Below are 26880 nucleotides of genomic sequence, written 5' to 3'. Positions count from 1 at the left end.
CACAGCTTTCCTCTTCCTCCCTGGTCCTCCCACGCCTGTCCACGCAGGGCTTCCTCCCCCTGCAGTGTCCCCTCCGCACCTGGCTGACACCTGCCTACCCATCAAGCCCCAGCATAAATGTCACTTCCTCATTGGGACCCTTCCCTGACCAGTGCCCGGTATCCTTTCTGAGGCACCTTAGACTTCTTTCCTGGTGCTTAGCACAACTGTAATGTTCCTTCAATTTCCCTTTGGTTAAAGCATGTAGTTAAAGTATGTAGTCCTCCGGCATCTGGACTCCATTCCCTGAGGACAGAGACCATGGCTGTGGTGTCACGCACGCGCGCGTGTGTGTGTCTGTGTGTGTGTGTGTCCAGCACCCAGTTCATGCAGTCTTAATATTTTTTTTTTTTAAGATTTTATTTATTTATTTGACAGACAGAGATCACAAGCAGGCAGAGAGGCAGGCAGAGAGAGAGGAGGAAGCAGGCTCCCTGCTGAGCAGAGAGCCCGATGTGGGGCTCGATCCCAGGACCTTGGGATCATGACCTGAGCCGAAAGCAGAGGCTTAACCCACTGAGCCACCCAGGCACCCCTCATGCAGTCTTAATATTTAATACTCACAACAACACTATGGTAGTTCGAAAAGGATCCCCACTTTACAGAGGAGGACACTGAGAGACAAGAGGGGTAATGCCGAAGGTCAGCTGGTTCATGAACGAGGATGTTGGTCTCAAACCTGGGTCGTGCTGGTTATCGTGTATCAAGCTTGATTTGTGCCTAGGGTCTCTGTATAATACTATTTACCCCGTGCTGTTCTAGGTAACACTCTCCTTTCCTCAGACAATTCCATGTCCTTAAATCTTATCTACCGAAGCTAGATTATAAAGCCAGACCTATACTCACTCAGCCTTTCCTTGAATCTCATAATAAGTAAATAATTGTTGATTAGTTGATTATTACTAGCAGCTCGGCGAAGATTTTGTCCTCCTCCCAAGCCAAATCCTGTCTTCGCACATACCCACTCCCCAGCCAAGAGCACGACCCTGCTTTGGATTCAGAGGAGTTTCAACTGTTCTAGTTTACACTTGTTGGCCTTCTTCCTGGTGGATCTCAGCTGACTTCTGGCTGAGACCCAAGAATTTGAGGGTCTTCAATGCCATGAGTAATTTCATGAGTTGCTGATGGCTAATTAGGGGTGATTACAGTTAAGAGGCTTTCCTTTCTTAACAGCCCCCAGAAAGGGCTAGTGGTAACTTTTAAAATCTTGATTATCTTTCCCTGGAAATGGAATGTTCTGATTCTCATGGCTGTCTTTTCTTAAGTCCTTATAATTTATCTCCCCCTCCCCACCCCATCCTTTTCTAGTAGGAAGGAAATTTCAAGTCCTGGGAAGACTGTGGAAACCAGTGATTTTGGAAAACTGGCTTTGTTGGAGAGAGCCCTGGGGCATGCCTTGAAACCTTGCTTCTTCTACTTGCCTTTCCCTGAAAGGAGATGCAAGAAGAGGGAGGCTGGGCCATGAGTTTTCTGCCCAGGTTCTACTACATTCCAGCCACGCCTCCCGTCCCAGGCTTTCTGATGCTGTTTATAATTTACCTTTGACACTGTTGGCTCATTTGGCGGTGTTCAGTCTGTTTAGTAAGGGCTTCTGAGTAAAGGGGTTCTACTGTCCCGTTTTTTTTTTAAGATTTATTTATTTATTTGACAGAGAAAGAGATCATAAGTAGGCAGAGGGAGAGAGAGAGGAGGAAGCAGGCTCACTGCTGAGCAGAGAGCCCGATGTGGGACTCGATCCCAGGACCCTGAGATCATGACCTGAGCCAAAGACAGAGGCTTTAACCACCGAGCCACCCAGGTGCCCCTACCGTCCTGTTTTTACTGTGATCACACAGTTGTAGAGTTGCCTGACCTCTTTGTGCATCAATGTCGGCAGAGCGACTTGGGGATGGATGCCGCTTGGTGCCAGGAGCTGGGCTGAGCACAGCCCGTGTGTCCACTCCCTGATTCCCCACCACCGGTGGCAGCTCGCAGGCTGCATTTTTAAAACAGCATCACAGATTTAATTGACATTGCGTACCCTTCACCGATTTGACGCCTATGATTAAGTGATTGCTAATACCTTGACAGGATTGTGCGGCCATCACCACAGTGTAATTGGAGAACATTTTTGTCACCCCAGGAGGACACCTTGTACCTCCTGTGAGCCCCTCCCCACCTTCCTGACCTTGGCAACCACTAATGTATCCTCTGTCTCTGTAGGTTTGTTTATTCCGAACATTTCCTGTAAATGGAATCATGTAATACGTATCCTCTTGTGGCTGGTTTCTTTCACTTAGGGCAGTGTTTTCAAGGTTCCTCCCACTGTACCATGTATCAGTCCATTTCTTTTTACTGTTAGGCTGTATTTTTAGCTGTACAGTACAGTTGGGAAAACCAAGACACACAGAGGAGAGATGACTTTCCTATGGTCACGGAGCCTTTCATAGAGGGAACTAGATTTCCAACGCCATCTTTTGCCCAATGCTAACTCTGCTATGAGCCGGACTCTTAGACAATCGCACTAATGGTAATTTATGGAACATCTTTTATGGATCAACCCGTGTACTAATGTTCTATAAATTTGTTACCTCCTGTGCCTGTATAATCAGATTTCGATTGGGAAATCTTGTAACCACAACTGGGCGGTGACATTTTTGTTTTAATGTCTTCCATTTGCTCACTTCTGGTTTCATTGGTCCACGAAGGCTCTAGAATCTTCCTAAGCAAATGATGCTGAAAATCGTATTGTTGTTCCTTCTGCAGGAGCCGGACACCACTCCCATCTGTGGAAAATTAGTAACCTCTCAGAGGCGCCCTTGCTTCTTCCGGGACGCCGAGCATCATGGTTTCTCATTTCATGGGGTCGTTCAGGTAAGTGGAGAACCTTTTAAAAAAGACAATGGAAAAATAGGAAATTCAATATTTGAGTTTTACAGTGTAGTCTCTGCAATAACTAGCCTCACGGGTCTGCACGTCAGCGATCTCTCTGCTACCCTCTGTGTGTGTGTGTGTGTGTGTGTGTGTGGTGAGTTTGCTCTTCACGAGGGCGGCAAGCCCTAGGGAGCCGTGTGCTGTGGGGAGAGGTGCTCGGACCCAGATCTAGGTGGCTTGGCTGCTACTCTGTGCTCTGCTATTTCCCGGGGGCCCTCCAGTATTAAGATTTATATTTTTGAGTAAAGATGTTCCTGAATCTGTGGGTCTGTATCCTGGCTGCACACTAGAATTACATGGAGAACTTCACACAGTTTGGGTCCTCCGGCCCATCGGTACCGATTTTGACTTCATTGATCTTCTGTGCTTTGAAATGACCTCTCTGGTTCCTTCTGCTTAGAACATCTTGACCTTCACCTGCATTTTCTATTTGATCCTGATGTCAACCAGGCGAGCTAAGTAGGATGAGCAGTAGTATCTCTGTTTCGTGCATAAGAAGACCGTGCTGCTAACTCTGGGATGCATGCTGCTGGAGTTTGGGGTGGGGAGGAGAGCTTGCGGCTCTGGACCTGCCGTCTGTGCTGCTGAGCCTCTTCTTCAAACTTTTCTTTTCTTTTTTAATTAAAAAAAATTTTTTTTAATGTTTTACATTTTATATTTTTATTTGAGAGAGCGCCAGAAAGAGCATGAGTGGGAGGGAGGGGCAGAGGGAGAGGGAGAAGCAGGCTCCCCACTGAGCAGGGAGCCTGATGTGGGACTCGATCCTAGGATCCTGGATCATGACCTGAGCCGAAAGCAGATACTTAACCCACTAAGCCATCCAGGCGCCCCTGAAAAGTAGTTTAAAGGGTATTTCAAGACACGAGCTATGCATCCTGTTTGTAGAAGCTCCGATGGCCCCCTGTCTAAGCACAGGGCAGTGAGCAATGCCATTGGGTCACTGGGTCAGCTCAGGACCACAATGTATGTGAGTCCCGAGTACCCAGTGGGGGATAGAGAAGTGGTCATAGTCACATACTGAACCAGTTTGAAAAGAGCAGTGGGTGACCAAAGCTGGGTTCTCCATGTGGGAAGTCTGGCCACCATCAGAAAGGCCCCGACAAGTACTGAGGATCCTCCAAAATGTGGCCACCGAGGCACACAAGGAAGGCCATTGCTTGGGAGAGCTCCCTTCTGCCAAGTTTTTTTTCTTGATGGAATTTCATGATTTTAACCGATGCCCCTGCAAAAACAACGAACCTCTCGTAATGACCTGATTGGTGGTTGGAGCCCGTCTCTCTTCAAGGGGCGCCTGGGGGACTCCCCTCCAGGCTGTACATTTTCTCGGAGAAATTGCCCACAGGTTAGAAGTGAGCAGGGTGGGAGTTTGTTGAAAGCTAGATGTGGTCTTGTTACCCCTGGGATGGAACTCCGAAAGTCTTACCAGGCCCCCCCCTGCGTTAGGATCCTTCCGAAGGGGTCGCTTGAACAGGGCGACTCAGCAGGACGTTTCTTTAAGAGTTCTGCTGTAAGGAGAGAGCACATTGTGAACTCTGAGGTTGGGTGATTCTTTGCAAGAGCTCAGCTGGCGTTTTCCATGAGTACCTTAAGCCAGGTACTCATAAGCCATTTTGCATTGTTTCTAAGGCCTTGTAAATCTATTTTAATCTGAAAAACAAAACAGTGCTAGAGTGACTTTTGCATAAATGCTTTAAAAAATGCTCTTGGGCAAAGGGCTGTGTTTACTTTAAGAGTGAGTTGTCTTTGATAACACTGGTAGATGATCCAACATGAACACACACAGATGTTAAGGGCTTGTTTGTTTTGATGAAGGCAACCGAGTACAAAAAGATGGATTGGACAAGCTGGAGGACTTGTCTACCTAAAGAGGAAACAGGTCACAATAAGAAGTTTGCTGCCAAGAGAATCCCTGAGAGGAAAGACCATTTAAGGGGATTCACTGTTCTGATAGGCAGAGATCTGGTTTTAAAAATCCCTCCCCAGTTTTTGCCAAGCCACAAAGAAGCAGCCAGCCAGCATCTCCCTCATTGAAAAAGACAGAGAAACCCTGAGTATTAACGTGGTAAGAGTGTCTCTGGCCTGCTCAGAGTCCACAGTCATAAAAAGAATCACTGTTAAACCCAGGGGCAGAAAACAACACTAAAACCTTAACTCTTGTTAGTGAGCTGTCATTGAGCAGGAGACGAGCCTGGATGCCATGTCAAATTCAGGGCAAGGAAAATCCATTTAGGCCAAAGGGTTGGTCATGGCACATTAGGGGTCTTTGTCGCCTGTTACGACTTAATGAAGAAGAGATACTAAGTGAAACAGAAGTGCACACATTTCTTAAAGTCTTGCTCCAAATGATGCACCTTAAAAATATCTATAATATGTGTGTGTGTGTGTGTGTGTGTGTGTTACAACTTTATGTATTTGTTTAGTGATTGACTGGAAGCAAACACAGTTTTCTGTAGAGTGAGTATGAGTACAAGTGGGGAGGGCCACCTACCATGGCCAGCCAGGAGGACTCTCTCTCTCGAGCCGGTCTGCTTGGTCAAGGGCTCATTCTGTCCCTCGCAGCATGCTTTAGTATTAAGTCGACGACGCTGATGTTTGAAATGAAAACACAGAGGAAAACAAAACAGTTGAAAATGCCAGACAAGTGGTTAAGTTGGCAGGGAACAACGTTGACTCGGTGATCCTTATTTTGAATAGTAGGTTTTGAAGAAATACAGATGTAATTGGAGAGATTACAGAGGTAGATGGTGATTTTTATAGATCTTATGAAGTAGGGTTCTGGATCATTTTAAGGGGTTTACAGGTTGATGGCCCTAGGTCAAGTGTCTGGTTTTAGTCTTCTGAAATGTAAAGCTTTTCTTTGCCATGATATACACTTCAGCAAAGTAATATTACTGTAATGCCTGTCAGCTACTTCACTTAGAAATACAACCAGAAGGAACTGAGGAAATGAGAAAGAGAAAGGTGGCCATTCTGGGGGAACTGAAACAGATTCTGAAGACAGAAAGGAAATAAGAAGTGGGTTGAGAAGACGTGTTTGTGTGAGAATGCTCCAAATAGTGATGCTTGAGGTAGGATGGGTCAGTGAAAATGGAGACTCCCCCCCCCCGAGATTGAGAGATCTATGGCCATTGGGAAGGATTGTGAGGTCAGTCTCTGTCCCCATGCCAGTGACCAAGAAACGGGGCTGAGAAGGGGAAAATAGGGGAAAGAGGAAGACAAGAGGAGGAAGGAGGAGGAAGAGGAAGGAAAAGTGGAAGGGAGAGGGAGGGTGGAAGAGGGGAGGGGGAGGGGAGGAAGGAGGGGGTGGAGGGTGGAAGGGGGAGGGGGGAGAAAGGTGGAGGAGGAGGAGGAGGGTAAGGGAGGTGGAAGGAGGAGGGGGAGAAAAAAGAGAAGGGCCCAGGTTTGATGATCAGTATTAAACGGCATGGTGTTAATAAGGCCGGAAGACTTTGAGTAAGCCTTCATCTAAACCACTACCCAGTTGATGCTTGATAAATATTTGTTGAATATTGAATGAATAACTTAATAATTATCTTTTGTGTAAAAGAAAGTAGAACATTTTTCTTTCCTGATGAGGATTGTTAATTACAAAAGCAGGTTAAAGCAGAAAGTCCATACAAATGATACACGCACACACCTTTAACAGTTTATTTTTAACTTAAAACACATGTACATTCACTCACTATGTTTTGATGTGGGGCCAAGGACTTTTCTTTGAGCCGGAGCCCCTGATTGTGGGTCATGCGCAGACCACACCCGTAAGCATCATCTAGGGTTTCCATTTGGGTTTCTTTAACGTGGAGTGAGAATTTAAAGACATTTGCAAAGCAATCCGAGTTCAGATGATTCTCGATTTTTATTATCTTTGCCCCTAATCATTTACAGTTGTCTCATCCACACCTAATTTGCCAGCAGCTTTTTTTCTTGGCTACTTGCCTTATCGAGTCTTTTCCGAAGCCATCAGCTTCATTTTTGTAGAAACAGCTAACAACTACTCTTTCTTTCTGTGCTCCGTTTCATGGGTTTGTGGACTGCTTGAATATTTGTAGGGACTTCCAAAGCCACTGGCATAAACAGGTTTGGGAACATAGTTGACTCTGTAGGAACGCAGCTCTTCTGGTGCGAGCTGAAAAGTACGAGGGTACCGGGGAAGAACCTGCTGGAATCTTTTAAGGGAAGCCTGGTAGGAGAGTCCTCTGAATGGTAGGCCGAGAGGCTAGGAGGAAATAAAATCGTTTTTTGGAGGACTGCCCTGGCAAACCCCTACCTATAAAATGAAGGCAGGCATTCAGACGCTATTGATTTTTCTTTCTGCCTGGCACAGCCCTGTACCTGGATCATGTCCTCATCACTCAGTACTTGACTGTGGGATTTGCTAGAACATTCTGTACCAAAAAGGGTTCAGTGGAGTCAAGGTGTGATCACTGGGCTGCCAGCGACCCATTCCGTATGGACTCAAGGGGATGGATAGGCCTCCGGGGAACATTGCCCCCCCCCTCCCTCAGGGGCTAGAACCGGTAACTGCCAACTTGTGGAAATCCTCTTTTTAGGACAATCTTCCTTTTGCCAGTTCTTTAATTTTCCCAACAGAGGATTCTGGGATGCTCTTAGAAAAACACTTGCATTGCTGGAGCGTGGCTGACGGCAGCACTTTGCCTCTCTGGCCCTCCCTCTGGTTCTTCTGTCTCCCTTCATTCCATCCTTCCCTTCTTGCATCCACTGGCTGTTCATTGGCCCTGAGCTGGGACCAGAGCTGTGTCGACCAGAGCCTGCTCGTTGGAAAGATGTATCAGAAACCATTCCCTCAAGAAGTACCGAAGGGTGTCATGTCTTAAAAAGCCGGGCTGTGACAGACACCTCCCTTTTCCAGAGGCCCTGGTTCAGAAAACGTAAATGGCTTCTAGAATTGAGAACCTGGAAATAAGCAATAAAAGCCAATAAGCATTGAGTAGGTGTCTGCAAATCCAGGCTCCAGATCGGAAACATTTCACCCCACGAAAGCCAGGCGGGCCCCTCCCCGGAGCCTGCTGGTCTTGCTTTGGCTGCAGGTTGGTTCCAAAGCTAAGGCCGAGGTAAAGGGAGCCGAATTAGGAGGACATGGGCTCAACCACAGCGCAGTAAGCATCTAAAGGATGTGGAGGCAGGGAGGAGACAGCAGAGGGCCCGCTGGATTCAGAAGACCCCAGGTGTCTGCGCCTCTCAACCTGCCCTGCTGCAAGGCTACCACCTTGTGTTCTACAAATGGTTTGATACTCAACACTGGCGGTCCCAGCCATCCAGAAAAGGTGACTTCGGCTCAGCATGCTCTGTAGAAGAAAGCAGGAAAATAAGTAGAATGTACCTTTTTTTTTTTTTTTTAAAGTTTGGGATTGGAATGGTTAGCTTCAATTCTAAAATTTAAAAGGTTCTCTAGTGAGACTGGATAAACTAGGTTTTATCACATGTACTTACTTTCTGATTATTTTTGCAAGCATGACAGAAAGTAAAACAGATGTGTGAAGCCACAGCCTCCTAAGACTGGGGAAGAAAATTGATGTGATGAAATGCGGGGTTCAAAGGGGTGTTGTGTTAACGAGGCCCCAGAGCATGGTGGTTAAGCATCCGGGCCAGGGGTCTGACTGCTGGCATCAAAATCAGCCTTTGCCACTAGTAGGTGTGTGTGCCTTCGATAAGCAAATAAATGACTTCGCCTCTCTGTGCCTCCATTTCCTTACCTGAAGAGTGGGTATAAGAAAAATGTTGGGTAGGATGGTTGTGGAGATTCAGTGAAATTATACCCTAAGCATGGAGATCAGTGGTAAACCATCCAGCCTTCATTTTTGATGTCCCCCTCTTGTCTGCCTCTACTCTTAACTGCTGTCAAAGGAAGGCCAAACATGGTGACAGGCATGCTGGGCAAATCCTTTTCATCTCTGGAGCAGTAAGTAGAGATTTCACTTCACTCCATCTCTACAGTAAGTAGAGATTTCACTTCAGTGCTAAGATTTTGGCTCTCTTTCGCTAAGGTCAGTATAATTTTATTAGTTTCCAGGTTGCTTCCCAAATATCTCTTGGGTTATACTAACTGCAGAAGAGGTAAGGCTTTTGGGTTTTGGTTGTTGTTGGTGGTTTTCTTTTTCTTTTTTTTTTTCTTTACTGTTTTCCTTGTTTTGTTACTTGATATGCTCAAGTATTGAGTTCATTGAGGTGAGCCCAGGTACCTGGTGGCTGTGACGTGATCCACCCCCCGACCCAGATTTGAGGATGAGTGGCATGGGGAGTGAGGTAGGCTTGACCCGGGTCAATCCAGAAGCCCAGAGCAGAGCCCCAGTTCCATGCTATAAATCTTGTGCCAAATTTCAATGAGCATTATTTTCTACATGAGGAAATGAGATGATGCAGTGTTTAAGATCTAGAACAATACTGGGGAGATGGCATTTTTTTTTTTTTCCTCCTGTGTGTTCTGTTGTGAAATCTTGGGTCGTTTCTACTGCAAGGTGAATCGGAAAGTCTTCGTAGGAATGTGGCTTCCCCCGCCGCTTGGAGGGGAGTGTGTGATTTGTTTGCCAAAGGCCCTGGTAGCCTTCAATCTGTCAAAACGTTGCAAGCTGGGAACAGTTTGCCAAAGCAAACTATCAAAGTGAAATAACACACGAGTTGCACACACACAGACACACACAGGCTCTCCCATTGCCCCAACATTAATTTTGAATTGGGTCAGGAGGAACAAGGGTTTGGGCTAGATTGGTGGTGTTTTGAGGCAGTTGTGGGCACAGCTACGGAGGACCAATTACATAGGTATGTGTGAGCAGGGTGGGGTGTCCTAAAACAGACTCTACTGAGCAGGGGTGGGAAACTTCCAGCCCTTGGCAGAGGTTCATCTGGCCCTTGGGGTTATATATTGCTCTGGCTGCTGTTTTTGCAGCCCAAAGAATAATTTCCCCTCTGGGGGAATTTATTCTATTCCATTCAGAGCAGAGCCCATTTAATAACTAAGAGTTTATTCCAGAATGAATTTTATTGGTTACCCCTATGCATTTAGGTCCACTAGGACCCAGCTCAGTGAAGAAAAGAAGCATTTGAATGTTAAATAGAATTTGTGTTGCATTTTTGCAACAAGAGGCACCAACAAACATTTTGTTGTCATAGCTTGTGTCAATCTGATGAGACTAAATTTTGGGGGCATCACATAGAAATTGAAAAGCATAACTGATCTTAATAAGTCCCTCATGAGATAGTTTTTAAAATCTCCCAAAGTGACTTAGGGCATTTTGAATCTGTTAATTCATACTATTTCCATTTGTCTTAAAATTTCTTAAGCTGTCAGGAGGATGTGGCATCATTCATTAATTCAGTAAATGAAGATTTTACTATATAGCAGATACTCGCTGAATGCTGGGGAATAAAGTAGGGATAAAACCAACTCCTTGATCTCATGGAGCTTGTAGTCTAGTGGGTGGAGGGAGAAGTTTAATTGAATAAAGATTCAACCCGTGAGATAGTAAGAAAGAAGCTTTTTGTGCAGACTGGGGAAGGCTTTATGGAGAAAGGACAACTTTGGGCAGACACCCAAAATAGGGGAGGGGAGGAGCTGTAAAAGTATCTGGGAGTAGAGTTGACCAGGCAACTTGGAATGCCCTTCCTCTGAGACAGAGAACACCCAGAATCTTCCCTCTGCTCATCTTCCACTCCCTGTCCTGCCCCATGTCCCCTGGAAAGGTATGGAAACATCCTGGGATGAGTGGTTATGAGAAAGTACTTCTGATTGCATTACAAATATGTGGCTTAGGTGTCTGCCAAGAACTTGGAGGGACTGAGGTGTGTAACACATTTATGAAGCTGCTGTTTGTTTTTTTAACAAAACCACACCAATCTGTTTTTTGTTTTTTTTTAATGTGAATAAACAGTGCCAGAATGTTACTGTGGTTCAGAGTTGTAGGCACAGGCTCATGAGAAGGCTGTCTTTCACCTTGACTAATTTGAGGGAGGCAGGGCAGGTCATATTATTCCCATTTTACAGGTGGGGAAACTGAGGTCCAGAGAGGAGTTAGTTGTGCCAGCTCACGTAACTAAGGAGCGTAGACTCTCTAGTTGTGATGCACACGCACCTGGGTTTGGAGGACAAATTGGATCCAGCAAGGATTCAGCTAGAACATACCTGTTCTTGTCCCACCAGCATGTTCACACCCACTCCTTTAGATGCCCCTGCCTGGTGGCTGGAGGACATCTTGGGCAGTTTTCTGGTTTGTTGAAGGTTAATGGGCAGTCTTGTTTTCAAGTATCAAAAAGTCCAAAGAAAGGGCGCCTGGGTGGCTCAGTCCGACTCTTAAGCATCCGACTCGAATTTGGCTCTGGTCTTGATCTCGGCTCAGGTCATGATCTCAGGCTCCTGAGATCGGGTCCCACATCGGGCTCTGAGCACAGTGGGGAGTCTGCTTGATATTCTCTTTCTCCCTCTCCCTTTTCCCCTCCCCCTTCTCTCTCTCTCTCCTAAAATAAATCAACAAATCTTTAAAAAGAAAAGTCCAATGAAGCTGTACTTGTAGGAAGGGAGAGTTTTATTGGTGGAATACCTGTCCTTTTAGAAGCTTTAGTTTTCGTTTTCCTTCAGTAGTTTTTGGTATTCATCTAAAATGTGAATCACTTCACCCTGAGATCCATGTACCTGTGCACTGGATAGTGCAGAAATAGAACGTTTCCATCGTCACAGAAAAGTCTACTGAAGAGCACTGACCTAGATCCTCAGCAAGTTATAAGTCAGCTCTTTGATTCTCTTCATGACTAATTGCATATTCTATTTTTCTGAATAGATCCCCTGCTTGGAACGGTTTTGCATATAGATATTCAACATTAAAAAGAAACTCTGGGCGGCGCCTGGGTGCCTCAGTGGGTTGGGCCTCTGCCTTCGGCTCAGATAGTGATCTGGGGGTCCTGGAATCAAGCCTGGCATTGGGCTCTCTGCTTGGCGGGGAGACTGCTCCCCGCACCCCTCCACCCCACCCGGCCTGCCTCTCTGCCTACTTGTGATCTCTGTCAAAAAAAAAAAAAAGCCTAGTTAGGAAAAAAAAAAAAAGTCTCATCAGATATAAAAAGTTTTATGGGCCCAGCATGCTAGATATAAAAAATTTTAATCTCTCATTCAAGTGAAAGTGTCTCTCTGCCCCCAGACTGGGAGGGTGGAGCTTCAGACCCCCCTTAGCGGGAAGAGGGGGCGGGGCTATTTTCTTCCCACGCCCAGTTCTCCACCTGGCCCCTTCCTCTGCCTCAGGGGAGAGTGGAGGTAACCGGGCAGAGGGTTTCCATGGGCCGAGTGCAGCTGGAGATCTGGTATTGGCAGATGTCTAAGTTCTGTATTCTCTTCTCCTGGGGCACTTACGGGCCCTTTGGAGAACCTCCCCCTCACTTGGGGTGTCCTGCTGCACATCTCTTTATGACCCTCCCCCAAGTTCGGTACTCCATGGGTACCTACCACTGATCCCCTAACCCTGGCGAGCAGCCTTTGGTGAGGTCCTTTCTAGACAATCTAAACCCAGCGATCCATGGTGCCTGCCTTCAGTTGAGAGGAAAAAGCCAGCATATTCTGTCCCTGCAAGTTCCAGAAATGTTCCCCTCCAGCCCTTTCTCTCCACTTTGCCTTTCCAGACACTTCAGCGGGGTTTTGTCCTTGAGATACTTTTCAGGGGGAGACTCTGGCACTGGTCCTTCGTATCCTTAACATGGGGGCTCAGATAAAGCTTTCTACATGGCAGCCCTCCTGGCTTGTCTTGGGAGGGAACTCTGACTTCTCCCACAAGACAGGAAGGGGCTGTGCTCAGCGATCCTGCATTTCTCTTCAAAGAAATCTGGACGGGGTGAACTTCTCTCACCCTCTGGCTTGCTCCTTGTACAGCTGGTGGTGGTGAGGGGGCGACAACATGGGTTAGGGTGGGGCAGCGGGGGCACCTCCTTATCTGGCTCTCAGCAAATGGTGCAGCCCTTCCTGTTTGGAGTGGGTGTCTATGTACTACCCTTGGGCCTCTGCTTTGGGGCCTCACTGCCAAGTCCAAGACAACCATGGAAAGGATGCATCTGTCACCCCATTACATGGCCCCCTCACCCCGCTTCCTGCCCCCTTGCTGTCTCTGACCAGTCTGTTCACATCCATTCTGGGTGGTCTGCCAGGGCCTGGATAATTTTCTTACAACGAGGGGCTTAGGGTGGCATTTAGGATACTTGGAGATGGTGGGAGCCTTTTCTAACCCCACACACCCTAACTCCCATGTTCAGACAGGCTTCCTCACATCCACCTCCGCACGGTGAGTTCTGCTTGGACTGGAGTAGCGTTTTCCATCTCACAGTTGTGTTGGAAGCCTCCGAAAAGGGTGAGAACCACCCAGGTCACTTTGCTGTCCTCAGGATTAAACCCTAAAAAAAGGATACGAAAGACAACTAAGTAGGACAAGTGGCCTCTTTTCAGGGATACTTCAAACGTTGATGATTTCAAGTCAAGGGACTTTGGGCATTTAGTTAATTGACAATGTTTGTCCTCTGACTAACTAGGTGGGTGTTTTCACCTCCGTCATCCCCAGCGACCCTTATAGAAGGTAAGGACCATGAGGGTCAGAGACATTAGTTTGCCCAGGGTCACCCAGATGGGAATGGTGGAGCTGGGATTCCATCCTCAATGTGTTTGAATCCAAAGCGACGTCCCTCTCAGCACACCCTGCTGTTTCGGGGCCAGCTGGCTCCTATTCCACACCTTCCCTTTATATGATGACAAGTCCTAATCAGGGCTGGTGACAGTAGGGCTTAACACGGCTAATCCCGCCCATGGAGAACATCTGTGACACTCAAGGGCCAAGAACGGGCAGAGGGAAGGCTCCAGGGGAAGCCTGGGGTGTAGGAGAGAAGTGTCCCTGGCCAGACTCAGAGCCTCACTTTTAGCATGAACTGACCAGCTCCACTAGGACCAAGCATGCACTTTAGCCATTTCTCTGTGTCTGGCCTCCCCAAACCTCTGGGCCAGCTTCTTTTGTTGGCCCCATCTTACCCGGGAGAAGACTGAGGCTCCTGAGGTTGCATATCCTGATTTAGAAACCCCGCTGGTGCTGGGAAAGAGTTTGAGCCCACATGTACCTCGCCTTAGCCAAGCCCACAGCGCTGCGCTGCCTCCCCTCCCTCAAGACTGGCCCTTGGCACCTTGGCTGGGTCCCATCCCAGGGCAGGGGCTGGTCTGATCTCTGCCTTCCGGTGATGAGGGGGAGCCGCTGCCTTCCCCTGGGTGCTGCTGCAGCAGGGGACATACTCATGGTTGCTGTTTTTTCCTTCTCAGTGTCCTGGGTTCCCTCCTGCTGCTTGGACTCCAGCTCGTCTGCCCACAGCCCTCCACTGAACACAGAAAGGTAAGCCATGGCCGTTCAGAGGCTTTGCTTCTCTGCACCAAGGGGCTGGGGTCCCTCCAGGCATCACCCTGAGTTTGGCTCTCGTTGGAGGGGAGTCACCACTAATCTGGAGAGGAAGCACTGCTTATAGAATGTTCCCCAGTCCTGCCCCTCTGAAGCCCTTGGAGCTTAAGAATGAAGCTGGCGCCCAGAGTCCGTGTCTGACCTGAGAGCATCGCTGGTGTGTTGCTGGCTGTGTCCTTGCTGGTGGGACCACGAGGGCAAGCTCGGTGAGATGACGACCCACCTGGGAGCGGTGGAGCACCAGCGTGGGGCTTTGACCCCCTCTCGGGGCCGTGGGTCTTGATGGTTAAAGAAAGGCTCTACCTAAAGCTGGGGATGGGGCTGTAGCTATAGGCAAGACGAGCCCCAGTGGGGAGCTCCGACCTTTGGCAGGAGGGCGTAGCAGCCCCAGGCAGCCAGCAGCCAGGCAGGGAGTAAGCAGAGAAATAAAGACCCGGCCCTCTCTTTGCTCTCCCCTCCTCCATTTCCAGCTGGGGACTCCCCTGAGCTGGGCCCACCCAAAAGAAGACAGAAATCCCTTGATGCAGTCCTCAGAGGCCAGCCTCTGAGGCAACAGGGCTGGATGGAGAAAGAGGGTGCAGAACTTCTGCGGGAGAGGCACACGGACAGTATCAAGCATGCCTCCCTTCAGGCTCTGTGTGTTCTGTAGCAGGTGAGCGATTGGCAGCTGCCGAAACAAGCCGAACCAGGACAGGGGCATGACGAAGGCTCCCTAAGGAGCAGATGCAGGAGATGACTCTGAGAAGGTCCCTAAAACCCCTTCCTACTACCTAGAATCTCCTCCTCCCTGTACGTTAGGAAATGCAGACACTTCTCAGAGGAATGATAGGTCAGGCATTCGTATCTGAGTGAGACTAAGTTGCTTGGAAACTTTCCCCAGAGAGGAAGTTCATAGGGGAAATTCGGGAGAGAAGGGAGCGGACAAGAGCAGGCCCAAGGGTTTGCATGTGACTCTTCTTACAAGATTCTTAATGCTCTTGTCTGTATCTTCTAACTTCTCTTAGGTCTGTGGCTTATGTTCTGTCTTTGGTTTTACAGGTCAGGTACGGGCCTGTATTGTATTGTATGCCCCACAAGGATGTCAGCTCCACGAAGCTGCTATCTTCAAGCTCGTGGAATGAATAAATGAATGAATGGACGAATGAATGAATGAATAGAAAACCTGACCAAGGTCTCAGCCTCATGTTGTTAGAGTCACTGGAAATCTATACCCCTGCCCCTTCGCTGCATTATCCCCATTCGTAATTTCAAGAAGTCAGAGAGGACAACTCCCGTAGACTGAATGTTTGTGTCCCACCTCCAACCCCCCACCACCCCCGCAAATTCACATGTTGAAACCTAATGTCCAGTATGAAGGTATCTGCCAGTGGGACCTTTCAGGGGAGGGGAGCCCTGATGAATGGGATTAGTGCCCTTATTAGAGTCGGGAGAGAGCTTCCTACCTGCCCCGGGAGGGTAGAATGAGAAGTCTGCCACCCAGAAGAAGGCACCATGATCTTGGATTTCTAGCCTCCAGACCTGTGAGAAATCAGTTTCTGTTGTTTGTAAGCCACACGGTCTCCGGTACTTTCTTTTAGCAGCCCACACTGACCCTGACGAAAGCAGGCACCGAGAGGTGGGGTGCTGCTCTGACAAATGCGTGACGTGATGGAGGTGGCTTTGGAACGCAGTGGCGGGCAGGGACCGGAAGAGTAAGGGGGGGGGCGCGTGCTAGGAGGAGCCTGCGTTGCCATGAGTGGACTTTTCAAGGTGTTCTGGCGCGAGCTCAGAACGGGAGAACAGTGATCTCGAACAAAAAGCTGGTGGACTGCGGACAGCGAAGGATGGTGTCTCAGACAGAAATGAGAACGTGTTATTAGAAACGGGGGGACAGGCCATGCTTGTTATAAAGTGGCCAAAAACCAAACAAATTTGGCCGGATTGTGTTCGTGTTCTCGTGTTTGTGGAAGGTGGCCCTTGCAAGCGATGAAATTAGATATTTAGCTGAAGCAATTTCGAAGCAAAGTGTGGAAGGAGTGGCCTGGCTACTCTCGCCTGCTTGTGGTAAAATGTGAGAGAAGAGAAGTGACTTAAAGATGGAATTGTTAATTGGAAAGAAAGCAGAGCCCAGAACTTAAAGGAGTTGAGAAATTCTCAGCTATTCCAGATTGAAGAGAAGGAGAAAGTCTTCAGGGAGAGCACCAAGGGTGTGGCCAAGAGACATTTGATGATGAGACTAATCAGCCATCTCACAGAAGCCAAGACTATTTTCCGAGACCATGGGAGAATGCAAACTAGGTGTTCCTTGTGCCTGACCCTCCACACACCACCTCTCTGGGTGGTCTCCATGGCCAGCACTCTCTCCTCGGCTGCCCCAGGTGCTGCTCCGGCAACCCGGTAAGGTGTGGGCTGTGCCCAGCGAGCCACAGGGGCATGGCTGCTTCCATCTTGACTTCACAGGACAAGGCCTCCCCGCAGAGCCGAGATCCTAGGCCCTAACCCTGGAGAGCCACAGGGGGACAGGGCTGCCCAAAGCTCTGCGGGCAGGGCACCGGGGAGCCTTGGGGCCTCAGCCTTCCCCAGCAAAGCTGCAGGCAGGAGCACTGTCCCATAGAGTCTGGAGAGCAGGGGCATCAAACCAAAGAGGATTATTCTTGAGTGTTAAGGTCTCAGGGAATTTCCGCCCTTGGATTTTGGACTTGCTTGGGACTTGTTACTGCTTTCTTCTTTCCTCTTTCTCCCATCTGGAGTGGGAATGCCTGTCCTGTGTCCGACTCACTGCTGTATTTCAGAAGCATGTGACAGGTGTGACTAGTCAGGTTCACAGTTGGAGAGCAGATTGGCTCAGGACAGGTTGTATGAATTGAGGTGATATTTAGATGGGCCTAGTCTTTAAAGTTGACACTGGATTAAGAACTTGGGGGCTGTTCAGATGGAATAAATATATTTTGCATATAAGAAGGACATGAATTTGGGGGGACCAGAGTGAAATGGATAGATTGAACGTGTCCCTCCGCATGTATATGTTGAAACTTAATCCCCAGTGCGATGATATTTAGAGGTGTGGGGCATTTGGGAGGTGATTTGGTCATGAGGGGATTCTTGCCCTTATAAAAGAGATCCCAAAGAGATCTCTGGCCCCTTCTGCTAGATGAAGGTACAGCGAGAAGCCTGCTCTCTTGAAACAGGAAATGGGCTCTCCCAGATACCAAATCTGCCAGTCCCTTAATCTCAGACATCCCAGCCTCCAGAACTGTGAAAAAATAAATGTAAGTTGGTCATAAACCCCTCTCCCCCCATCTGTGGTATTTTTGTTAGAGCATCTGGCATGGACCAAGACAGCTGTCTTTTCACTATTAAGTTATACTATTAATACTGTTTACAAGTGTCAAGGTTGTTAATCTTAATAGTTGAATTGCTGAATCAATTGTTGAATGAATTGTTGAATAGTTGAATCAATTTGCCAGTGTTTGATTCTTGTTGCTCAAATAGACCATCATAGCTGAAAATATTTTATAGATGATTTACTTTGCTATTTTCCAAGTTAGCCTGATGACTGATACATATATTATACAAATATTTTATATATATCACATATATACATGATATATATATATCCTGAAAAAAAGGTTCACAGATAGGTATTACTTTTATGTTTCTCAAGTATTTGTTCTGAACAATGAAAGAAAAAAGGCTATGAGTTATGTTGGAATGTTAAATTTTATTTTATTTACTTATTTTTAAGGATTTCATTTATTTGAGAGAGAGAGCACAAGTGAGTGGCAGGGCAGAGAGAGGGAGAAAAGCAGGCTCCCCACTAAGCAGGGAGTCCAGTGCGGGGTTCCATCCCAGAGCCCCAAGATCATGATCCCAGGACCCTGAACTGAAGACAGATGCTTAACCGAGCCAGCCACCCAGGCAGCCCTGGAATGTGGAATTTTAAAATTGAGTAGAAAGTATCCCATCTTGACATATGGTACGTCCCCAAAATATTGAAAAGAACTTTCAGTAGGAAAATTGATTAATTTTTTTCAAAATTATTTATAGATCAATTTACTTAGAGAACATACATGTTAGGAGAGCTTTCAAATATAATTATATGCACTTTGGCTGCCAGAGTCATTGTCATTCACCCTAGAGAAGAACAGATTCAGTACTTTCTTGGGTGTTGAATTTCTTCTTACTGTTTCATTAGAGCTTTGTAGAGCTGCGGTTGTCATCCTGCCTGCTTATATCCTAAAAATCCTGGCAGAGATCCCAACAATGGTAGCATCCATTTATTTCTGCAACGTGAGAAGTATGTCCTTAGTAAAACAGGGGTCAGAAATGTTTTTTCCATGAAAGAGCAGTTGTGAATATTTTAGGCTTTCTGGGCTACAAAGTTTCTAACTATTCACCTATGCTTTTGTAACACAAAGGCAGCCATAGAGAATAGGTAAACGAATGTAAGTGACTGTATTCCAGTAAAACTTTATTTACAAAAATAGGTGGTTATCTGGATTTGGCCCGTGCCCACAGTTGGCAGACCACCAGTCTAAAGCCTGATAGGGAGGAGTTAACGGCACATATGTGTGTTTTGGAATTTGAAGTTGGAAGTTGTCTCCTCCTGGAACTTGAAGAAACACAAAAGCTTGGAGAAAAAGTCTATTTTTTCATTAAAAAATAAGAATTATGATTGCTCTCAAATTGCTTTCATTGCTTAGATAAATCATAATTGAATTCCTGCTGACCCATTGTTTTATGACAAAATTCACTCCCAATCTGTAGCAGAGAGCGGCAGAAAGAATTAGAAAACCATTTATGGTAAATTCTTAAGGGACAGCATTACTAATTTGTGCATATTGCAGTTTCGTATGTATATGAAAACTGCCTACTAAAAGACATCTCTTTTTCTTTTTCATTACAATAGCATCTCCAACTTTAGCATATGGAAGCATTTCTGCAGTGTAAGTTATTCTGAGGAAAAGACATAATTTGTAAACGCTGTCAAGTAAACTATGCTTTTCTAAATGCGGAGCGGTTGACTGGACATGTCTCTGTCCCATAATGGTGCAGGAGAAAAGGACTCTGGGGCAGAGCATCAGCAGCTCTTCCCAGATATTTCTATCCAGATGTCTTCCTCTTATCCTGCAACAAGGACAGTATCACAAAGGATCACTCAGCTTCTGTTTTTGGAAATTTTTAGTGACACTTGGCAAATCGTTGTATTTTTAAAACTTTCTGTGGCTTCATTTGCAGATAAGGTAAGACCAAGAGCAGGGGGGAAAAAAAACTTGACTAAGACTTTAATACAAACCATACGTTATTAATAAGGGAAACTGTGGAGATTGTAGAAAGCTTTCAAGTTAATGAAACTGTTCTATTGTGTCTGCCCAACCGACACTGACTGAGCAAGTTGCTTTTGTAAGTCATAATGTGTATAGTCAACATAATCTGTTTTGGAAAGAGCTGTGAAATGTCGTCTTTTATTCCTACAAATGAAAAAACATACGTATACATCACAACTGCTCAATGTGTTTCTTTTTTTAAGTTTACTTTTTAAATTAAAGTATGCACATGCCTTATAAAAGAACTTAGAAAAGAATAAAAAACTAGAAGAAGGAAATAAAAACTCACTCCTTGGGCCCCTAGCCAAAGAAAAGTGCTCTTCAACCTGTTATTTATAGAAACTCTCAAACAAAAAGAACAGAAGCACTACAAAATGCAGTAAGAGTGAAGTGAAATACTTGTTTTGCTAACTGATTAGCAAGTCACGATGTGAACAGCAGGGGACCTTGTAATGGGTGTAGAGCCTACTGTTAGTGTAGTAGGATATGCAGTCATTGACTTCGTATCACAGTGTCATACAGTTGGATATGGAACAGAAGGCTGACAGAAGGGCAAAAAAAGTTTTTAGGCTACATATCATTTCTCATATCCTTGCTGCTATATTCGAAAAGAAGAAAGGAAAAAAACAGTAATGCTTTTAGGAGAAAATATATGAAATTATCTTAGTGATTTGTGGTGGGTAAGAATTTCTTAAACAAGACACCTAAACTGGACTATGTTGAAATTGATGACTTTTGTTTATCAAAATACATCATAAGCAAAGGAGTGAAAAGATAAGGCATAAACAGGTGAGGAGATTCACAGTAATTGACAAAAGATTCCTGTTGAGAGTATATATATATATATATATTAATATATATATATATGTAAAACCCTACCCTTTCATTAAGAAAGTTAACCAATCCAATATTAAATAGACCAAAGACTTGGATACACAGTTCATATTTCTTATGGGCAATGAGCATGTGAAGAGGTGCTTGGGCAAAACCGTTAGTCCTTAGGGAACTACAAATTAAAATGAGATAGTACCAGAATAGCTTAAAATGAAAAACACTGACACTACCAAGTGCTGATGAAGATGTGGAGCAACTGGAATTTCTGTGCATTGCTGGTGGGAGTGTAAAATCATCCAAAACAATTGAAGGGACCAGTATCCAGCACTCACGTGGTATCAGAAACAGTGACTCTTCCCAGCAGCCAGACTTTAAAAACTCACAATCCAGGGGACGTTGGAGAGAATACTCAAGAAACTCTTGCCATGGTCCTAGGGGAATAATTGACCTTAGACTGTGTACTGCTCTGGACCTAACAAATCATAAATATACTAGTGGAAAAGATCAAACTTTTGCTGAATGATGTAACTGTTCTAGTACAAAGCTTATGAATAAAGGAATAGAAAAATATCTAGCACTCAAGAAGGTACAATTCAAGATGTCTGACATTTGGTCAAAGATTACTGGGCACACACAGAGGAGCACAAAAATAGCACCGTTCTTCATAAAGAGGAGAACAATCAATTGGAGCCAACTCAGAACTGATGCAGATTTTAGAATTTGAAAAAAAAGGATATTAAAAGTTATTAAGACAGTATTTCACAGATTCAAAAAGTTAAATAGAACCAGGGATGATATAAAACCCTTATCAAGCTTCTCAGGTTGAAAATGACAAAATCTGAACAGAAACATATGCTAGATGGGATTAATGGCAGATTAAAATCTCCTTTAAAGATCGACTCTTCAAATAAAATAGTAATAATGTGTTGGGGAGTGTATGTATAAGTAAGATGTTAATGCAGAAAAACAATACTGTTACACTGAAAAAAATAAATTAAAAAAATATGTTAATGCAGAAGAGGATAAATGGAAATACGATATTGTAAGATTCTTATAATACAGTATTGTAAGTCTTATAATACATAATACAAGATTCTTATAATACATGTAAAATGACATCATATTACTTGAAGGAGGATGGATGAGTTAAAGATGTTTACTATCAACCCTAAAACAACCATTAAAGTAACAAAACAAAGAAATTTAGCTCACCAGTAAAAAAAGGAAAACAGTAGAATTTATTATTATTATTATTGTTGTTGTTTTCAAATAATTAAAAAGAAGACAGAAAAAGGAAAAGGGATCAAATAACAGAAGGAACAACTAGAAAACAAATAGCAAGCTGTTAGACTTAAACATGATTATATTAATAGTCACAAAAACAACTCAGCTAAAAGGCAGAGATAGGCAGGTTGGATAAAACACAAGACATACAACTGTGTACTGTCCCCAAGATATGCACTTAAATAGGTTAGGTTATATGCACGGATAGGTTAATAGAATGGGAAAAGATAGACCATACTAATACTAGTCAAAAGAAAGCTGGAGGTACCTTGTTACTATCATATAAAGTAGATATGGAGCAAAAAATATTACCAAATATAAAGAGGGCCATTTTATAATAAAAGTAATCAATTTGTCAAGAGGACATAATAACCCTAAACATTTATGCACCTAAATTACTGAAACAAAACCTGATGTAACTGCAAGAAGAAACAGACAAACCCACGAGTACAGTCAGAGATTTCAGCATTCCCTTCCTAATATTGATAGCACACATGGACAAAGATATCAGTAAGAATGTAGAAGACTTGACCATGACTCTCAACCAGCTTCACCTAGTGATCTATGTAGAACATCCCTCAAACAAAATCAGCTATGCGTTCTTTCCAAGTGCATGATGAGCACTTACCAAGGTAAGTCATATTTGGGGCCATAAAACAAGATTCAAGTTTCAGTTTGTTCTCTGATCACAAAGGGATTTAATTAGAAACCAATAACAGAAATATATCTGGACAATACCCCCAAATGTGGAAATGACACATTTCTAAATGATCCATGGGTCAAAAAGGAAGTGGAAGGGAAAATAGAAAGTACTTTGACCTGAATGAAATTGAAAACACAAAATATCAGAAATTGTGGAATGCTGCTCATACAGCACTTAGGGGGAAGTTCGTCTAAGTAAATACCTGTAAAGATAAAAAGACCTCAAATCAATGCCCTCAGCTTCCTCCATAACAACTAGAAGAAGAGGAGTAATTTAACTCAAACTAAGGAGGAGCCAATAAAGATCAAAGAAGACATCTATAAAATAGAAACAGAAGACAAAGCCATTTAACCCGAAAGCTGGCTCACTGAGAAGACCAATAAAATGGATAAATCTTGACCCAGGGTGATGGTGGGGAAGAAAAGGAGTGAAGACACATATTACCATTATCACAATAGAGTGTAGTGACATCCTATGGAGTCTGTAGCTAGTAACAGGAGAATAAGGAAATATTAAGAATACATTGATTCCTGTGAATTCAACAACTTAGATGAAAAAGACAAATTCTTTGAAAGATACAAACTGCCAAACCTCACTCAGGAAGAAGTAGGTCAACAGGATAATTCTATGTTGATTAAATCAGTGGAATTTGTAGCTTTAAAAGCCTCGCTACAAAGAAAATGCCAGGTCCTGATGTCTTCATTGGTAAATTCCTACAAACATTTAAGGAAGTCATAATGCTAGTTTTATACAATTGTTTCCAGAAAATTGAAGAGGAAGAAAAATTCTCAACTCATTGGGAGACTGGCATTACATACCAAAGTCAAGTAAAGATACTACAAGAAAACTATAGGTGGTTATCCATCAGAAACATTGATACAAATATTCTAAATATAATTTTAGCAAATTAAATTCAGCCTTATAGGGAATGGTAATGGTCGTGGATAAGTGGGCTTTATTCTAGGAATATAATGTTGGTTTAACATTTAAAATGAATCAATGTATTTCATCATATTATCAAAGAAAAAACCCCAAACACCATATGATTATCTCGCTACATGTGGAAAAGTTTTGACAAAATCTGACCTCCATTCCTGACAAAAACTCTTAGCAAAGTTGGAACAAAAAGATACTTGCTTTAATCTGATAAAAGACATGCACTGGAAACCTAGAACTAAGCCTACTTAATAGTGAAGGACTGAATGCTGTCTCTGAAAGACCAGGAAAAGGACAAGGATGTCTTCTCTTCCCACTTCTATTCTTTATTTTACTGGAAGTTCTAACTGGTGAAATCAGGCAATGGAAAGAAATATAATGCATCCAGGTTGGAAAGGAGAAGTAAAACTGTCTTCTTGCAGACAGCAAAATTGTAGAAAATCCGATAAAATTCGATAAAAAAGCTACTAGATTGAGAGAGTTTAGCTAAGTTACTGGATATAAGATCAATATGCAAAGACTCATCCGTCTTTCTACTTGCTGCCAGTGAACCATAGAAAAATTAAATTGGTAAGTGCATGAAAAATAGGAAATAGGAAAGACCTGTATACTTGGAACTACAAAACGTTGTAGTTCCTTAAAAAAGTAGAGAAGTGACTTAAAAAAGTAGAGAAACATACCATGTTTATGAGTTGAGAAAATCAACATTGGTAAAAATAATCATTCTCCTCAACTGATCTCTAGTTTAACAGAATTCCGGTAAAATTCCCAGCAGACTTTTTGCACAAATTGACAAAATGATTTAAAAATCCTTAGGAAAATGCAGAGGATTTAGAATACCCAAAACAAATTTCAAGAGGGAGAACAAAACTACAGGAATTATATTACCTAATATCTATATTATTATAAAGCTACAGTAGTCAAGATAGCATGTTACTGGTGTAAAGACAGATAAATAGAGAATAGAACAGAATGGAGTACAGAAATGGACCCACTGACAGATGGACAACTGTTTTTGGACGAAGATGCAAAGGTAATTCAGTGAAGAAAGCATAGTCTTCAACAAATAATGCTGGAACAATTGTATATTGGTAAACAAAAGAATGAACTTTGATCCATACATTGCACAATACACAGAAATTAACTCAAAATTGATTACAGATCTAAATGTAAGACCTAAATTATTAAATTTTGTAGAAGAAAACAAAGGAGAAAAACTAACGGAAGATTTTTGTTTTAGATACAAATTAGATACAACACCAAACTCATAATCCATAAAAGAAAAAGTTGGCTCATTGGACTTGATCAAAACTATCTTCTACTGTTCCAGGACACCCTTAACAGAATGAAAAGACAAGCCCCAGACCAAGAGAAAATATTTCCAAGTCCTATAATTAATAAAGGACTTGTAGCCAGGATATATAAGGAACTCCCAATAGTCAAAGCAAGGAAAAAACAACCTGATACAAAGTAAGGAAAAGATCTGAAATGATGCTTCACCAAAGAAGATAAATGGTTGGCCAGGAAGCTCATGAAAACATGCTCAGCATCTTTAGTCATTAGGGAGATACAAATTGACAAGATGAAACCACCATAAGATATGATCACACACCCCGTAGAGTGGCTAAAATTAAAGACTAGTCATCCCAAATCCTGATGGGAATATGCAGGACCTGGTTTCCTCATACACTGCTAGTAGGAAATAATGATGGTAAATTACTTTGGAAAACAGTTTGGCAGTTTCTTTTATTTATTTTTTTTAAGATTATTTATTTATTTGACAGAGAGAGAGAGAGAGAGAGAGATCACAAGTAGGCAGAGAGGCAGGCAGAGAGAGAGGGAAGCAGGCTCCCCGCTGAGCAGAAAGCCGGATGTGGGGTTCGATTCCAGGACCCTGGGATCATGACCTGAGCCGAAGGCAGAGACTTTAACCCACTGAGCCACCCAGGCGCCCCAGTTCGGCAGTTTCTTAAATAGTTACATGCGTACCAATCATGGGATCCAGTATTTCCCCAAGAGGAAAGGAAATTTGTGTCCATATGTAGATCTGTCCATGAATGTTCATAGCAGCTTTATTTGCCCTAAACTGGAAACAGTCCAAATGTCCATCAACAGGTGAATGAATAACCAAACCTTAGTTTACCCCAACTAAGAAATTCTCTGCACAGTAAAAAGGTAGGAGCTATCGGTACCTGCTGTCACAGAGATAAATCTCAGTATAAGCACGCTGAGTAAAGAACCTGGACCAAAGAGTGGACGTACTGTATTAATTGTTTATATAAACTTGTACAAGATGCAAACCAGTGTGTGATGACAGAAAGCATGTCAGTGTTTGCGGAGATAAGGGAAGGGGGGAGGGAGGATGGCCAAAGGGGTACAAAGAAATGTTGGGGGCGATGAATATGTACATTATCTTAATGATGGTGATGGCTTCGTGGTGTGAGTCATCTCATCAAGTTGTACGCTGCAAATATGTGTGATTTATTGTGTGTCAGTTACAGCTCAACAAAGCTGTTCAAGTGAACTGACAGAAGCAGCAACTGAATGAATTTCACGTGAATTCCTTCACCGAACTCACTGAGAGAGTTTCTCTTATCAAGCCTACGAAGCCAGCCACAAAAGCACCTACGGTATGAAGCCGTTTCTTTCTTGCCAAGAACAGGCAAAGATAATTTGTGCGGTTAAGAAAATCAGAGTCGGGGACACCCAGCAGAGGAGGGTAAGACTGACCGGTGAGGGGCACGCGGAAACCTCCCAGGATGTTGGAAATAGTCTGCGTCTTGACCCTGGGTGGTGGCGATTGAGGGCTGAAAAGTATACAGAGTCCTCTATTTGCAATAAGCACCCGTTAGGCACTTTATATATGTTACTCCTCGATAAGAGGAGGAAGAAGAGGAGGAAGACGACACAGCACATCAAGCTGCGTGTGTGGAGGTGGTGATGGGAGGTGACGTGGGGGGCAGCGTGGGACTGTCCTTTGAGAGGCTCCGGGAAACAAAGATGCTCTTCAGAGAGCGGTATCGGGCCCGCTCTCATTTGTGAGTGTCCGGCGAAGAACCCTTCCGGAACTGGAGGCCGACTCTGAAGCGGGCCCTGTGTTGTTCCCAGCTGGTATTTGTCAGGCCTTCTGTTTCTAATGGCATAAATGTAACTGTGGGCTTCTGAAAAATGGAGAGTATTTTTACTTACGAGAAATGAAGACATTAAAAGTAAAAAGACCTTATTAAGGACTGGAAAGAATGACAATGTTCACTAATTCATGCTGTGCCAGATCTCTTGGAGTCAAATCCCAGGGCAGAAAAACCAGAGTTGCTTCTGTTGCAAGTGGGGCTGCCGGCTTCAGACTTCGTGTTTGGAAAGCCCTTTGCGACGGAGCAGAAAGAGAACACGGTCAGGCTTTGGTTTGGACACGATGGGAAGGCCTGGCCTCCTAGCCTCTGCC

General features: G+C 44.3%; 1 protein-coding gene across 1 annotated transcript in view; it reads left to right on the top strand.

The window, feature by feature from the left end:
• Positions 1–26880, top strand: part of THSD4 (thrombospondin type 1 domain containing 4) — a 568734-nt gene that overhangs the window by 19961 nt on the left and 521893 nt on the right. Inside the window, exons 2-3 of the mRNA XM_044229667.1 lie at positions 2785–2892; positions 14243–14312. Of these exons, the coding sequence (XP_044085602.1) occupies positions 2864–2892; positions 14243–14312 (99 nt within the window). The 5' untranslated portion in view covers positions 2785–2863. The remainder of the gene's footprint in view (positions 1–2784; positions 2893–14242; positions 14313–26880) is intronic.

Source organism: Neovison vison, chromosome 13, assembly GCF_020171115.1.
Source record: "Neovison vison isolate M4711 chromosome 13, ASM_NN_V1, whole genome shotgun sequence".
In the NCBI taxonomy this organism is placed as follows: domain Eukaryota; kingdom Metazoa; phylum Chordata; class Mammalia; order Carnivora; family Mustelidae; genus Neogale; species Neogale vison.
Note: the sequence above shows the minus strand (reverse complement) of the source record. Positions and strands in the feature narration are given on the sequence as shown.